General features: G+C 31.9%; 2 protein-coding genes and 1 long non-coding RNA gene across 4 annotated transcripts; 2 read left to right on the forward strand and 1 right to left on the reverse strand.

The window, feature by feature from the left end:
• Positions 1–3463: 3463 nt before the first annotated feature.
• On the forward strand, positions 3464–10293 carry LOC108744883 (glycerol-3-phosphate acyltransferase 1, mitochondrial). Its single transcript, XM_025981727.1, has 9 exons — positions 3464–3571; positions 4505–4836; positions 4930–5163; positions 5483–5906; positions 6402–6564; positions 8233–8417; positions 8592–8930; positions 9188–9503; positions 9763–10293. The coding sequence occupies exons 2-9, from the start codon at positions 4805–4807 to the stop codon at positions 9948–9950; spliced, it is 1881 nt and encodes a 626-aa protein (XP_025837512.1). The 5' UTR covers positions 3464–3571; positions 4505–4804; the 3' UTR covers positions 9951–10293.
• Positions 10294–10629: 336 nt separating this feature from the next.
• LOC108744905 (uroporphyrinogen-III synthase) lies at positions 10630–12257 on the reverse strand. 2 transcript variants are annotated; one of them, XM_018480866.2, is made up of 3 exons: positions 11418–12256; positions 11077–11351; positions 10630–11019 (listed from the first exon to the last, which is right to left on the reverse strand). In XM_018480866.2, the coding sequence occupies exons 1-3, from the start codon at positions 11800–11802 to the stop codon at positions 10894–10896; spliced, it is 786 nt and encodes a 261-aa protein (XP_018336368.1). In that variant the 5' UTR covers positions 11803–12256; the 3' UTR covers positions 10630–10893. The 2 variants fall into 2 exon arrangements, with proteins under 2 accessions (XP_018336368.1, XP_018336370.1); XM_018480868.2 differs by having other exon boundaries at positions 10912–10979; positions 11418–12257.
• Positions 12258–13257: 1000 nt separating this feature from the next.
• LOC108744908 lies at positions 13258–15594 on the forward strand. The gene is made up of 6 exons (XR_001939026.2): positions 13258–13491; positions 13960–14088; positions 14146–14261; positions 14461–14714; positions 15208–15488; positions 15555–15594. It is a non-coding gene; the product is annotated as an uncharacterized LOC108744908 (long non-coding RNA).
• The last annotated feature ends 546 nt before the right edge of the window (positions 15595–16140 follow it).

The raw sequence follows: 16140 nt of genomic DNA on the forward strand, positions 1-16140 counted from the left end.
CAGAACGCGATGTGGCCGTTTTTGCCGGCCACTGAGCGTTTTCGGTCTTCGGGCCTAACATATACACCAAAAGGGATTACACTACTGTCTTGTGAATAGAGATGTGCAGAATGGTTTTTTAGAAGTATTTAAATACAAAATGTAAATACTTTTTTGATTTGTTATTTCAAATGTAAAATACAAAATAGATTTCTCTTTTGTATTTTAAATGCTAAATGCAAAATACGTATTTTCAAAATGAATACTTTTTTGTAGTACCTATTTAATTTTGTAGATATATAACAAAATGATTTTATTAAAACGATTAAGACACTTGTGATATGGAAGCTAGAGATGTGCAAAATGATTTTTTAAAAGTATTTAAATACAAAATGCAAATAGTTTTTTGATTTGTTATTTCAAATGTAAAATACAAAATAGATTTCCCTTTTGTATTTTAAATGCTAAATGCAAAATACGTATTTTCAAAATACTTTTTTTAAATAAATACTTTTTTGAAGCATCTATTTAACTTAAGTAGGTGTAAAACATTTTTTTAAAAAAGGCATTTTCTCATTTTTTAAATTCTAGACTAATAGTGGTGTTATATCACCAGCTGCGAAGATTGAGTATGATTCATATTTTTCTATTTGAAGTGATTGAGATACAGTTTTTCCATATTTATGTTACAGTTTATTCAGTTCAGCAACAAATAATTCTTCTATATGACTCCCTATTTACCTTTGTCAACCGTTATAATTGGAAAAAGGACATTGATGCCAAAATAGTTTGTTTAGCGTGAACGATCAGAGCCATATAATTTTATTAATGTAAAATCACCATCAATCATTTTATATCNCAAGATAAAAATAGGTATTTTTTATTTTTTATATATTATTTTTAAATGCATGTATTTCAAATAAATTACATCTCTTCTCGTAAAATACAAATCTTTGTTAAATACTTTGATTTGTAGAGAAATTTCAATGTAGGAAACTCCACCGCTGAAGTGGCGTGCGTGGTAGGCAGGTATAAAAATATGAGTAATCATTTTAAGTACAGGAAACTAGTACATAATAAGCCTACTTGTTTTTAACTGGTATAATACTTAAAGGAATTTTGCCAAAGACGTGAACTGTTTTCTACTTTCTTTTGTTTTTTTTTTTTCTTTGAAATAGACTGTATATTAACTGCGCCAGTCAATAGTAAAAAGTTGAGCGTTATATTTCAATTGCATGTTTTGTTTTTAAATGTGGTGATAGTGAAAGTTTACATATTAAGAAATAGATTTCTATTACAATAACACTTGCATAAATTATATTATTTATCTATCAATATCTCTTGTATTTATTATGCATTTTTTGACAAATATGTAAAAATGCATTCCACTTGTAAGACATTAGGCAAATAAAAATTGTAAATGGTAACTTCTTAAGTAGGAACATTTTGAAAAAAATTTGAATCAACAATTTCTTGTTCCCACTGCGGTTAAAGTTCAAGTGCAGAAATGAAACAATTTCCAATTACGTTATTCTAACAATGTGTACCATAAAATATACCTACCCACCAAAAGAATTTAATAAATTAGTATCTTGAATTGTTTTGGACATTTTGTAGGCGCTACATCAAATGAAATTGATTAAAACATGATAAGCGTGATCTATATTTTATTGTTTTACTTATTATATTTTGAGGAAGAACGTCATAGGGTGTTACCCAATTTGGTGTAGACAAAAGATATTCTTTCTTGTTATAATCTCATCAATTTTCCGGAAATTGTATTACTCATACAGATACAACTCATTTAAAGATATACATATGTGTATTTACATGGATAAGAAACTGCGTAAGATCACACCATCACCGTTTTGACTACACAAGAAGCATAAGTAAAAAAAATCTCAAATAAAACGACTCTACTGTTCCACACAGGCACAATGTCATTTCTTCCCCTGGTGCGTTTTTCACTACCTATCGTCCTGAAAGTGAAATTTTCTTGGGTAAATAATTCAATCATGCTCGTAAAGAGAAAAACCTCGATCTGCATATTTTTGTATCATTAGATAAATAGAGGAAGTGGGAAGGAGGGGGGAAGCGATTCTAGCTTTACGGGTAACAGCAGAGAATACGATAGAAAAAGGAAAGAGTGCATATATAGGATTTGTAGTTTTAGAGAAAGCTTTTGGCAATCTTAAATGGGACAAGATGTTAAATATATTCAAAAATGTAGGGATGAGTTACAAAGATAGAAGAGTGATACTTAGTTTGTATAAAGAGCAACAGGCAGTTATAGAGCTAGGGATGCAACATAGAGAAGTAAATATTAGGAAGGGAGTCAGACAGGGATGCACACTGTCACCGCTACTATTTAATCTATACATCGAAGACGCTATCAACATCATTTAAGACAGTACAACTGTATGGACAGATATAGAGTGGCAAAAGATTAGTATGCTTAGATTTGCAGAAGATTTGCTGTATTTGCATCTAGAAAGGAGAAGTTAGAGGTAGCTGTAAATAAAATGGAATCGGTATTTACAAAACAGTACTGTATGAAAAAAAATAAAAGTAAAACAAAAATACTGGTATGCAAAGGAAGAAAAAGTAGGGAAAGAGCGAATATAAAGATAGAAGAAGAAAGATTAGAAGAAGTGGTCAATTTTAGGTATTTGGGAAGTCAGATAAGTCAGGATGGAAGGAGTAGTAGGGATATAAAGCAGAGAATAGCGCAGGGTCGAGTCGCTTTCAATATAAAGAAGTTATTTCTACTCTCGCGAACGATTAATTTGGAAATTCGAAAAACATTGTTAAAGATGTATGTTTAGAGCGCGACGCTGTACAGCTGCGAAACAGGGACGATGGGCGCTGAGGAAAATAATAGGTTAGAAATGTTCGAAATGTGGTGTTACAGGCCAATGATGAGGATACCGTGAATAGAGAAGGTTAGAAATGAAGAGGTATTAGAAAGAATAGGAGAACACAGGGCTCTATGGAAGTCAATAAGAAATAGGCCAGATAGGTTGGCAGGACACCTTCTCAGGCATGAAGGGCTATCAGATACATATTAGAGACAGAAACAGGAGTTAAAAGGGGTAAAGGTAGACCTCGATTAGATTACTGTTTGCAAATAGTTAAGGATGTGGGATGTTTAGGGTTGTGACGATTAGCTCAGGATAGGAAAGTGTCAGTCGTAGGACTGACGACCTTATGATGACGATAGATGAAAACGCCGCATAATTTTGCATCAAGCAAAGCGTCTCGGGTTGTGTGAAGCATTCAAATCTTTGCTGTTTTTAAGTTATATTATAATATTCAGGGTGAGCCAGTACATAGGCCAGAACTTTCAATGAATGGGCCTTGGACCACTCGGATTTATTACCCGTAGCTGTGCTTCTGGTCGCAGTAACGGCGCATAAAGATTGATTAAATTGCCAGGATATAAAATAGTTACTTTAGTACCTAATTTTTTCGTTTTTTTCAGGCCAAAGAAAGTCATCTTTATGAAATCAAAGAAACTGCAACGCCTGTGGCCCATCCTGTGAAGCGTCCTTATACTGGCTTATGCTGCGCAGGTTGTACTCCGTCTAGTAGGGTAAGTACGAAAATAATTTTTATTTTTATTATCATATTCGTAATTAAACTAGAACTTTATGCATAGTATACATACTTCTTTGGTTGAAATTGTTAGAAAGTTACTAAGTTTTTTTTTTAATTTTTACATTCATTTAAATCGGCTTATTATTGTGGCGACAAGATAACGTTCTAAATCAAAATTTATCTGGTTACATATTTAATAACTGTGAAAAGTTGATAAGATCGTTTACACCAAAATTTCATCAACATAATTGCAACTGTTAAAAAGAATGTGAAAATAGTAAAGTTACATCTTTATAGACAGTTTTAATGCTGACAAATATTTAACTAGGACTTTTAATTTAAGGCATAGTTAACCAAAATATTTTAAAGATAGACAGATGAATTTGTAGTTTTATAATGCAATATCACTATAAATCACTCACTTTTTAATTTCTTATACATTAAGATAACATTAAGTGTGTTTTCATTAAAAATAAAATCATCTTTTTATCAAATTAATTATATTTATAAAAACTTAACCCGGAACACCCTGTATGCATTTTATTTAAAAAACTGGTTTGAAAAATACCAAAACAAATTTTATTATCTGCCTTACAAACTAATTGTTAAGTGGGTACTTTTATTAACCACGATACTACCCACCGAAACGTTGACTAATAATAGTTTCTTCTATCTAATAATAATATGGCTGGCTCACTATGCAGTGAATGCGGCATTAACATCAGTTTATTTTTAAAAGTAGTGTGAAAAATGAAGTCGTGGTCTCAAAGTGAAAGATTTGCATCGTTTTATAAACAAAAAGTTAGTAGCATTGTAAAAAAAAACTCAGTATATATAATAAAGCAGTTTTATTTCATAGCAAAATTGTATTCGTTTGAAAATTTCCAGGTGCGTTTTTGTTATACATTAAAGCTTTCTTTTATTTCAGGATTCTTTGGTGAATAAAACCACAGAAAATTCACCTCTAATAAATGTGCTTGAACAAAACTTTTCGCCGCAACAAAGCGGTTTATTCTATCGGCTATTTCCTCATCTTGCCCAATGTTATTCGATAAAAAAGTATGATTTTCCGCAAGTCGCCGGATTAATATTGAAAGAGCCCAGACTGAAAAATGCGATCGAACAGACGGCTCTAGAGCACTTCGAAGATGTAGACACAAACGACGACGAAATTTACAAGCAGTTGCTGAAAACAAACGAGAACAGAGCCAAGAAAATTCTGAAGGATATGCGATCCACGCTGTCGGACTTCCTGTTAAGGTAAGTGATTTTTAAATTTTTGTGTTTGACCTATTCGATTTAAACATTTGAATTAATTAATAATAATCAAACTGATTGTTTTAAAATTTGTAGGTTTACTTCGTGGGTGTTATATAAACTTCTTCCGTGCTTTCTCAGTTCCGTGGTGGTGCACCACGGTCAGGTGGAAATGCTGAAAGAAGCTAGCGAAAGCGGACATCCGCTAATATTCTTGCCTTTACACAAATCGCATTTAGATTACATCCTTATTTCCTTTATTTTATTAAACAATAACATCAGATCGCCACTTGTTGCAGCGGGAGACAATCTTCGAATTCCATTTTTTGGGTAGGTAGGATTTTTTATCAATTATATTTCATAATAACAAGTTGAAATAATATATTTTAAACATTATATATAAAGAAAATTATAAGTGCTGTCAGTACAGGGCAATGTAGTATTATGTAAATGAAAGTTAGTATCAGCAATTTCTTATGCTGAAGTGTACGATGTGTTGCATACCTATTTACAAACAATTCCTTTAAATTTAATGTTTCAAACAATTTTTAACACAAAAAAAATGATTAAGTAAATTGTTCACAAAAGTAAATTTTAGGGCGCACTGTTCTCTCCGTTTTTTTCACTAAGTCATGTAATTATTTTTTAGATCACTTCTGCGAGGTCTTGGTGCGTTTTTCATTAAACGCCGAATAGACCCGATAATGGGTCGAAAAGACCACGTTTACAAGACTGTTTTGCACACTTATATGAATGCTTGTCTTCGAGCGGGTCACAACATTGAATTTTTCTTGGAGGGAGGCCGCACAAGAACGGGTAAACCTTGCATGCCCAAATATGGAATTCTAAGTGTCATCCTGGATGCTTTTATGGACGGGACCATCGAGGACGCGCTCCTGGTACCTGTCAGTGTCAATTATGAAAAACTGGTCGATGGTAACTTCGTTCGGGAACAACTGGGCCAACCGAAAGAGATGGAAACGTTCGCCGCTGCTATTAAAGGAATCTGGCACGTTCTTAATAGTAATTATGGCATGATGAGGATTGATTTTCATCAACCATTCTCAATGAGGGTAAGCAAAAAATTTTATTTAAAAATTGTCTTTTTTCTATTAAGGTGCTTTTCACCTTTCACAATGTCATAAAATCTGTAGTTCATTCGTTAATTTTATTTCAATGAAAAAAAGGGTGTAAAAACAGAAATTATTTATGGGGACTCCTTGCATCAAATTTGATAATAATTTAATCTATTGTTGATAGTTTTATTTAAATCTTCTTAAACTGATGACAAGGGTTGAAGTGGTTAATGTTTTTCCATTTAGTGCATTTAGTTATTTTTTCAGATTTTTATACATGTGTATCCACAAGCCAATTAATATATCTAATTTATTTTAATATACAAATTACCACAGACCTAGCTTGCTTAATTAATTTATGCAACCTGGATTTACTAAATGTATGTTGAGTTGCCTATGTTTGCCACCAGTTCGTAAGACTCAAGTTTATTGCCGCGATAGTTTGTAAAATATAGTGTATTCTAACTTTTTCATTAATTTTTTTTGTGATAGGAATTGGTCAGAACTTTTGATACAACTGGTAAAGTACATCAAATAAACGGCATGGTGAAGAAGCTAAAATCAAATCCTTCAACGACCAGTTTGTACGGAACAGACGTTGTTTCTGACAAACACAAACCAATTGTAGAAAAGATTTCAAAACATGTTATTTATGGTAAGAGTAAAGAGATAGAAAATGTATACTTACTTATTAATAATAAATTTAAACTATGCCTAAGTTTTAAAGCATATCATTCTTTTTTAATTTGATCATGATACATACATCAGCGACCTACGAAAACATAACTTTTGAATTGCTATTAAATATTCCACTCTTTGGAATATGAAAATTTTTATTTCTAAAAGTAGTATTTGTGTAACAGTTAATTTTTTTTTAAATCTTGTTGCAGTTGAAAGAATAAAATGATCTACTTTATAAATTTCATATACGAGGGTGGATTGATAAGTTTCCGGCCTAACCAAGAGATGACGCCACTAGGCCTACCTTGAGGTGACATTCTATAGTACCATCCTTGGATAGCTTGTAGCTATAGTTTCAGCCCGATCTCCTTGCTAGTGTAGGTTTGACAGCACGCTGAACAAGACGCCTCTGTGGTTTTCGTAAAAATGGAAAAGCAGGAAAATCGTGCTGTCATCAAATACTTTTATTTGAAGGGGTTAACGCCGAAGGAAATTAAAAAAGAGATGGACTCAACACTGGGGACATCCTCCCCGTCATATTCAACCGTTAAGCAGTGGGTTTCCGAGTTTAAAAAGGGTCGTGTGAGCACCTCTGATGGGCCTCGCTCAGGACGCCCCGTTGAGGTCACAACTCCAGATATGATCGAAAAAATTCATCAAATAGTGCTGGGAGACCGCAGATTGAAAGTGCGTGAGATAGCTGAGACCTGTAAGATGTCATATGAACGTGTGCAACATATTTTGCACCAACATTTGCATATGGAAAAGCTCTGTGCAAGATGGGTGCCGCGTTTGCTAACAGTCGACCAAAAATTGATTCGAAAAAACATTTCTACCGCAAATTTGTCATTGTATAAGCGTAATCCAAGCGAATTTTTGCGTCGATTCGTAACCGTTGACGAAACGTGGGTCCACCACTACACTCCTGAAACCAAAGAACAGTCTAAACAGTGGATTGGACCAGGGGAACCAACTCCAAAGAAGGCAAAAACAATTTTTTCGGCGAACAAGGTTATGGCTACTGTTTTTTGGGATGCAAGAGGTATTATATACATTGATTACCTTGCAAAGGGTAATACTATCACTGGTCAATACTACGCAGACTTATTGCAACGTTTGAGCCACGAGGTGAAAATTAAACGACCTCATCTGGCGAAGAAAAAAATCTTGTTTCATCACGATAACGCACCAGCGCACACGTCAATCGTTGCGACGGCTAAAATCAACGATCTAAAGTTTGAATTGATGCCGCACCCTCCTTACTCTCCAGACCTAGCCCCGAGTGACTATTTTCTGTTCCCTAATCTCAAAAAATGGCTTGGCGGTAAGAGATTTGCGGACAATGAAGAAGTAATCGAAGCTGTAAATGGTTATTTTGAGGAGCTTGACGAATCAGTCTATAGAGATGGCATTAATAGACTGGAACACCGCTATGAGAAATGTATCAGCCTTGGAGGAGATTATGTTGAGAAATAAAAAAAAAAAATTTTTAAAAACCTTGTTTTTCTTGGTCAGGCCGGAAACTTATCAATCCACCCTCGTATGTGTGCATTTAGTGAAATGATATTTTTGTTGTATTCAAAAGAAAATTATGACAAAAGTATTAATTCGGTTTTTAATGATTTTGATTAATATTTTTCAGACTGTGGTAACAATACGGCTGTGATGTCGACGAATGCTGTGGCATTTTTACTGCTCAATAAATTTAGGGAAGGAACCAAAATAGACGATTTAGTTGTAGCTTTAGATGAATTAAGAAAGGAACTGAGGAGTTCTAACGTTGATGTGGGTTTTAGTGGGGATTCTCTAGACGTAATTCATTATGCGGTAAGTTATTAAAAATATTAGGAAAGTAAATATGTTTTATTTTGTCTTATTTTTATTACAAAAATAAGCTTCAAAATCTTCAAAGTTTTTACACTTTTCCTTCTATAATTCGTATTGATTTTTATTTAGAACTAAATGAGGATATTATTTCAGATTTGTTTAATTTCATTGCAGATAGAATTATTGGGCCCTGCAGTAATCAAGAGAGACAAGGTGAATAACGAAGAGATAATAAAGCCAGTTTCTATGTTACCAAATGTTATAGAGTTAGCGTATTACAGTAACGTGGTTTTACCGTATTATGCCCTTCAGTCGGTTGTCGCTTTGGCCCTCAACAATTGCTGCAACCCCCAATTCGCGTACATCTTCGAAAACGATCTTGTTGAATCGTCGATGGACTTGTGTGAAATTCTACAGTTCGAGTTTATTTTTCACAAACCGTGCCAAAGTTTAGACGTTTGCATTTTGGATTGTGTCGATGATTTTATTGTTAAGAGGGAAGTTTTGCAAAGGGTGAGTAAATAAGTTACATTTATGGGGGTTTACTGAGTAGTTATTAATTGTTTTATGATGAATTTTCATGACTGTTAATGAATAATGAAAAAATTTATAAATTCGCAGTATTCTAACGAATAAGTAATTTGTTGGAAATCTGTTGTAATATGTATATAATAATAATGAAAATGTCTTAAAGTATTTTGAATTAATAATACTCCATATTGTCAGCAGTTATTAATAAATAATGTATCCTTTTCTACTTAATATTTTAGGATAATATTAATTCCCAAGATTTGGAAAGAGGCCGGAGACTAGCACAAGAACTTTTCGATGAAGATGACGTGTTGGATGGTGAAGAAGAGGGTGATAGAGGACAAAACATGCCGAAACTTCTAATCAGTTCGGAGGAATTTGCCAAGGGGACACTAGAGTTTTTACGCAATCTGCTTTTGCCTCTCATAGAGGCTTATTCGGTAACAGCTTTCTGCTTGGAGAAGCTCGTTGGTAGATCTATGCTTGAAGGCGATCTTGTCAAAGACGTTGTAAAAGAAATGAGGCGGCAGGTCGACAGCGGAGTCCTAAAGCATGGTAAGTTTCAGGATATTTATTTTGGGTAGTAAGCAAGAATTGCATTTCAGGTTTCTCAAAATGTTTAAAAAAAATTATTATCATTGCAGAAGTAATTCAAGATATTAAATAAATAAAAGCTTAGTTTTGGTCTATAGGGTATAGAGGAGTTAAAGAAACAATAAGTTTCCGAAATTTGTTTTGGTTGCTTTTTTTTGCTTCGTGTGGTGTTTTGCTCTTTGTTATTTTTTTTTTTACTTTCATTTTTTTTTTTTTACAGAAGAATGTGTGTCGAGTGACTCGGTAAAAAATGCCATCAAATTATTTCAAAAGTGGGAGGTTTTAGAGTGCCACAGTGAACATAAACTTAGGCTTTATTATCTTAAAGATATGTATGACGACAGTGAGGCGATTATTGCGATTAGACAGAGGATTGACAAATATCGATTTGTAAATGATTCCGAATGATAACTATAAGTATAAATATTTTAAATCTCCGAAAGAACTAATCGTCACACAGAAAGAGTTGTTTTTCACAACATCTAATTAAGAAAAAATAAAAACAGTAGAATAGGAATATTTTATACAAAACACTAATAATATAATTTTAATGGCTACGTTGAGAACGTGATTTTTTTTATAAGCGAATGAAATAAATAAGGCCATACCGTAATTATTAAGAGATTATTTGTAGCAGTAGGAACAATCAGTTGGTGCAGGAGAAATTAGCACTCATTATTATGTTCGTGTAGAAATGATCTGTGATACAAAAAAGTCCTATGATAATTGACAATAAAGGCGTTCATTTTTATTTCGTTTGAAATTTTTCGGTTTCAGTTATGACAACGTGATGTGTAATTATTCATTTTAATTTTATGGAGGACTCGCGTGTATCATTTAGGTATATTTTTCTTTGATCATCGTTTAACTGTTTAGTTTTAAACTTGTTAGGTAGAAGAAATCTTGGTGGCAATTTTTTTAAATTGTACATTGACATTTTTCTCAATAATAAACAATTTTTAATTACGTTAATTATCATTTGTTTAATTACAATATGAACCTCAAATATTTTTTATGAAAATAAATGAACAATTTTTCAGCGATTTGAATTACCGCATTACTGTTTGTCCCTTAATAGTTGTGAGAATAACAGAGTGGTACATAAATGTTTATTTTTTTCAGCAACAAACTTAGGTAATATATACAGAAATATATTATATATACAATAATATTTATAAACGGCTTAACAAGGTAAGCATAGTTCATTATTTAGGGGATAAGTACGTTCACCAAAAATTGCCGCAAAGGCAGGTAAACAATATTTACCCAGCTATGACTTTTATATACTTTTTGTATATTAGTTAGAAAATATAATATAATACAACATATTACATGAAAACTTGATAATATATTACTGCATTTCGTTTTGTTGTATTGCCTTTAAAAGTTCTTCAGGATTAGGCTTTTTGGCGACACCATAAATTGGGAGACCTGCATCTAAAATTGCTTTACTTGTTGTAGGTCCAATTGATATAAACTATGTAATTAGAGTTTTTTATCAACGTGTTTTGACTTATTGGAAGTATATTAATACCTTTATACTGTTTAAGTAATGTTTAAACTTTCCTGCTAGACAATTAGAAAATGCTTTCACTCCAGAAGGACTGAAGAAAACCATAAATTCAGGAATTTTTTCAAAATCATCTGTAACATTAGAAAATTCTCGCGCAAAATTTGGATTGGTAATCGTTTCATACACAGTTACAGCTTCTGTAGGTATTTTAAATTCATTTAGACGAGTTTCTATTGTATCTGTTTTCAAATTGCCACAAGGCATCAAAAACGGTCTGCTGTCTTGCATACTAACATCTGGTAAAAATCAAACATTAAAAAATATCATTTCCAGTGAAAAATTATTCACATTCAACAACAAACCCTTTATTATAATTGCAGACAATTTTTCGCCATTTCCAGAGTCTTTTCCCATACAATCTAATCCAAGATCTTCAAAAGCACATTTATAAGTCATTTCTCCTACTACATAATTGTGCTTATTTTTCCACTCGGTATTTAGCTTGGACCTTTTTAAAGCCTTTGCAACACCCTCTACACATCGAGGACTTGAAAAAATAATTCCTTGGTATGCATCAGGATTCATTAATTTTTCTTGTAGTTTATCTAAGTTGATAAAATTGAAATCTATCGACTTTAATTGTTCTGTTTTAAAACCATTTTTATGAAGGACATCTTCATATTTATTTTCTGTTTCATTGCCTTTTTGTGCTTTAAAAAGTAACACTAGGTTTGCTGCTATTATCATTTTGTACTAAAAATGTTTTAAGTACACTAAATTAGGAATAAATAAAATTAATGTACTTGAAGTACAATTCTGACAAAAATATAATGTAAGTCTTATTCTAAATAACGAAATACTGCTTAACTCCTTAATATACTTGGGATCATTTTTGTGGTAATCGCCAAATATAGAAATAAAATAAGCATGTAAGGGCAAATTCTGCAGGTGTAGTAAACCCTTCACAACTTTTACAACAAAATATTACATAATGATTTTAATGCAATCTTATGTAATATTTTTATCGAATTATATCATAATGCTCTCACTTTTAACTATGAAAATATTGGTACTTGACTTTCAAATGTCACCTACAAATAATACTTCCTTGTTAATTTATTACAATTACAATTTCAATCCTAAAACATGCTACTTTAACGGATTAACTTGATTAATAATCCAATTCACTTGGGAAGATTTCAAAACATGTTATTTATGGTAAGAGTAAAGAGATAGAAAATGTATACTTACTTATTAATAATAAATTTAAACTATGCCTAAGTTTTAAAGCATATCATTCTTTTTTAATTTGATCATGATACATACATCAGCGACCTACGAAAACATAACTTTTGAATTGCTATTAAATATTCCACTCTTTGGAATATGAAAATTTTTATTTCTAAAAGTAGTATTTGTGTAACAGTTAATTTTTTTTTAAATCTTGTTGCAGTTGAAAGAATAAAATGATCTACTTTATAAATTTCATATATGTGTGCATTTAGTGAAATGATATTTTTGTTGTATTCAAAAGAAAATTATGACAAAAGTATTAATTCGGTTTTTAATGATTTTGANCTTGGTCTCGATCTTGCTAATATTGACAGTCTTGATATTAGTCTTACACTTTCGTTTAAGAATTTTGCTCATTATTAATACACTTAAATGAAGAAAATAATTAAACAAATTTAGCAAATGTGATTTATTTAAATTTAATAGTTATTTTTATCGACGTTTTCGTTTAAAAATAAAAATTTTTATCTGTTTAAAAAATATTTAAATGTTCTGATATGTTCTGTCGGCAAATATTTTTTTAAATTATCCAAATCTAATTTTGTTAATCGTCAAATAAAGCAGAAACTAAACTATTATGCTTTTATATTTTTTTTTAATTTGCCTTTTATTGCTCAAGAAAAGATTTTTGACAACAAAGTGGTGAGTAACAACATTAATTAAAGGTAGTTATTGTATATGTATTGCATTCTATATGACAACGTTCAATTTGATTCCCTTTTTAGACATTTCTAATTTTTATATCTTGAATATATATTTTATTCAAGTATTGAGTATTATTACAAAGTATCCACATAAATTCTTTTTTTAACTAATTTACTTGACGATGTTGTATTAATTCTTAGAAATTGATATAAATAGTTATAATATGCCAGTTTTATTGACGTGTTCTTTTTTTTAAGGTGGATCAGTTCTTATTTACAATTTAAACTGAGTTGGTGAAACTGAACGCATCTATAAAATCTATTATTATCTATGTATCATTGGCATAGAAAGAATTTTCATCTATGGGTCTTTCGGCTCGTCCCATTTCTACGGTCACATCCGTTATATCTTCTATCTTCTCACATCTTGCACTTGCATTCTTCCATACGACGAGAAGGTGCCATCTTTTCTGTCTAGAAATGGAAACGACGCCTGAAGGTATTTAGCCCTAATCCTTATTCAATTTTAATTTGATTGTATGGAATACGTTTCTATTAATTAATTAATTGGTTGGTTGCAATTACCGTATCTTAGTTTTTTAGCGTTCCTACCTACATGATAACAACGGCGTGTGGGTTTCATGCTCTAACGTGGGGCATCTTGCCTGTCTACACATCTGTTGTATATTTTTTTAGATTGTTAGTTTATTTGAGATTGACTAATTAGGGTTTTGTTAGCATTTTTAAATTTTGATAACAGGTTTAGATGATGATTGTAGATTTTTCAAATTGATGTGACCAGGCCCCGAATAATTGTCTTCGTTTTGTAGTAAAAATACGTAAAATATTTCTCAAAAGTATTAGGTTGTCTTTAAAGCCCAAAATTTCTGTTAAAACGATTTTTATTTTTGCCTTGTGATTTTATTGATTGGGTTTTAACGACTTGTCTTTTTTTTACATAATATAGGCTTGCTTTGAGATGACATCCTTGGATTTGTCAGACAAACTACTTACAGATGTAGTGATTGTGGAAATCAGACAACAATGCTTCTAATGAGCTGGTCAAAAATTCGCAGGACATAGGATATTGACAATGGTGATTATCATTAATAATAAAATAATAACAAACTAACTAATATTACATTGTTTTAAGAGTTGTCCACTGAAAATAATAAATGAACATGGAGAGAGTAAATCGAAAGGACTGGAAACAGAGCCCTACTAATACTTCTTCCTCTTGGACTTGGAGAAGGATCATTTGTCAAAAGGGTAGGAAATCTTTTGTTATTGAAGTTTGTGATTTTGCAAAATTTGTGTATTCCATTTGTTTGACAATAATTACTACTATAACCTTTTACTCTTCTGAATTGTAATAGTTATTTATCGAATTTGATAATTTACTATTTGGTTGATGAAATTTACAGCTCTTAATATTTAAAATGAAACTAACATTAAATTGTTTCAACAGGATATCATTGAAACGTATTAAATGAACCAGAAGATAAAAATTAAAAAGATTTCGAAATCTGGAGAAGTGAAGCCCCTTGGATGTGATTTACACTGATGTATATATAGTTGCAGTGTGAAATTGTGCCTTCCTGCTGTGTGACCATATTTGATAATCAGTGGCATTTTTCCTTTCATAAGCATCTATTGTTCGAGGCACTCCTCTGTTGTAAAAGCTTAGGAATAAAATTCGAGCATCGTACAGTAATCCTCTAGGTAAGCAATTGTTTTGCTGCTTATTATTTTGTTTTTTAATGCTACTTAATTTGTCGTCTCCGACATGTATGGTTTTTCTTTAACAATTATCTATTGCCCACTGTATAAATCGACGTCGTGTATCTATAAGTTTGCTTCTCACTATTATCTACGGACGCGCTTCTATGATTATTTCACATTTATGTCATTAAAAGTCTATGGTTGTAAAACTGACAGTTGTCGCCATTTAATAATTAGCTGTTTTTTCTTTACCATAGTTACTAAATATCTATGTCGAAAGTCTGTGAGGGGAAGGTCTGTGATATATTGCAGCAAGTGTCATTTATTTCATCTGTCACAAAATTTCTATGATGAGAGGCACGCCCAGCCACTCCAAATCGCCATTTAATATTTCTCTAATTGACTTGCCTTTTGGTTTGCTTTTTATTTCATTTGATGTCTGGTTTATTTGATAATTATGTAGTTAATTCGTTTTTCTTACTGTTTCCTACAGGTTGATGGACAAACAAGAGAGCATTGAAGTAAGTTTGGAACATCATGGAACAACAAATTGTCCACAATAGAATACCTGGATTTCTCTTGCTGTTGATTTCATCACTTTGGACCATTTTATGCCTACAAGGAGAGCACATTGAAGTTTCTTTGGATCTCACTGGAACAACAAGTTTTCTACAATAGAATTGCTGCATTTCACTCGCTTGAGATTTCTTCGCTTTAGATGAATAAACAGTTCATCTTTGACTGTAGGAAAAGCACATTGAACTTTTAATTAAGGTGAGAATACATAACAATTAATATTAATTGCTCGTTATTAATCTGTTACCACCGTATCTGTTTCAGATCGACGTTGGAGAAGACAAGATGATCCCATAGTTGAAATAGTTCTTTATCTTGCATGCTCTATCTAGTAGAATTCATTAAATTCATTTTATTCAAATTAATTTTTAATTTTGCATGTTTTTTGTAGTTAATTTGAATTAGTTTTTATTTTGCATGCTTATTTTTGTTCATTTTGTTTGAAAAATTGTTGATTGTAGATGTTATTTTTGTATGTAGTAGTAGTGTAATAGTTGCACTAACTCGTTTAGTAATTGTAGTATAGTCTAACATTGCTTACCTCTTCGCTTAGCTTACTGCATATTCTTCCTAATTTGCTTTGCATTTACCCTACGAGTTCTACATGATTCAACGTTTCGTTATCGTGTTCTTTTCTCTTCTCACCCTTGTGGAATTAGGGAGGGCCTCCCCGAACGACTTCCCTTGGGCTTAGCTATTTAGTTGATCTTAAAAGTGTCTTATACACTTTTCGCGAGTCTACTCTAGCGTTACTTCCTTTCAGACAGGGTACAGTGGGTTATCTGGAATAGGAGCAATAGGCGACTGCCCAGCTTGCCTTGGCGAAATCTGTCCGATCTTCTCTACCAAA

Source organism: Agrilus planipennis, unplaced genomic scaffold, assembly GCF_000699045.2.
Source record: "Agrilus planipennis isolate EAB-ADULT unplaced genomic scaffold, Apla_2.0 scaffold42, whole genome shotgun sequence".
NCBI classification, from domain to species: Eukaryota; Metazoa; Arthropoda; class Insecta; order Coleoptera; family Buprestidae; genus Agrilus; species Agrilus planipennis.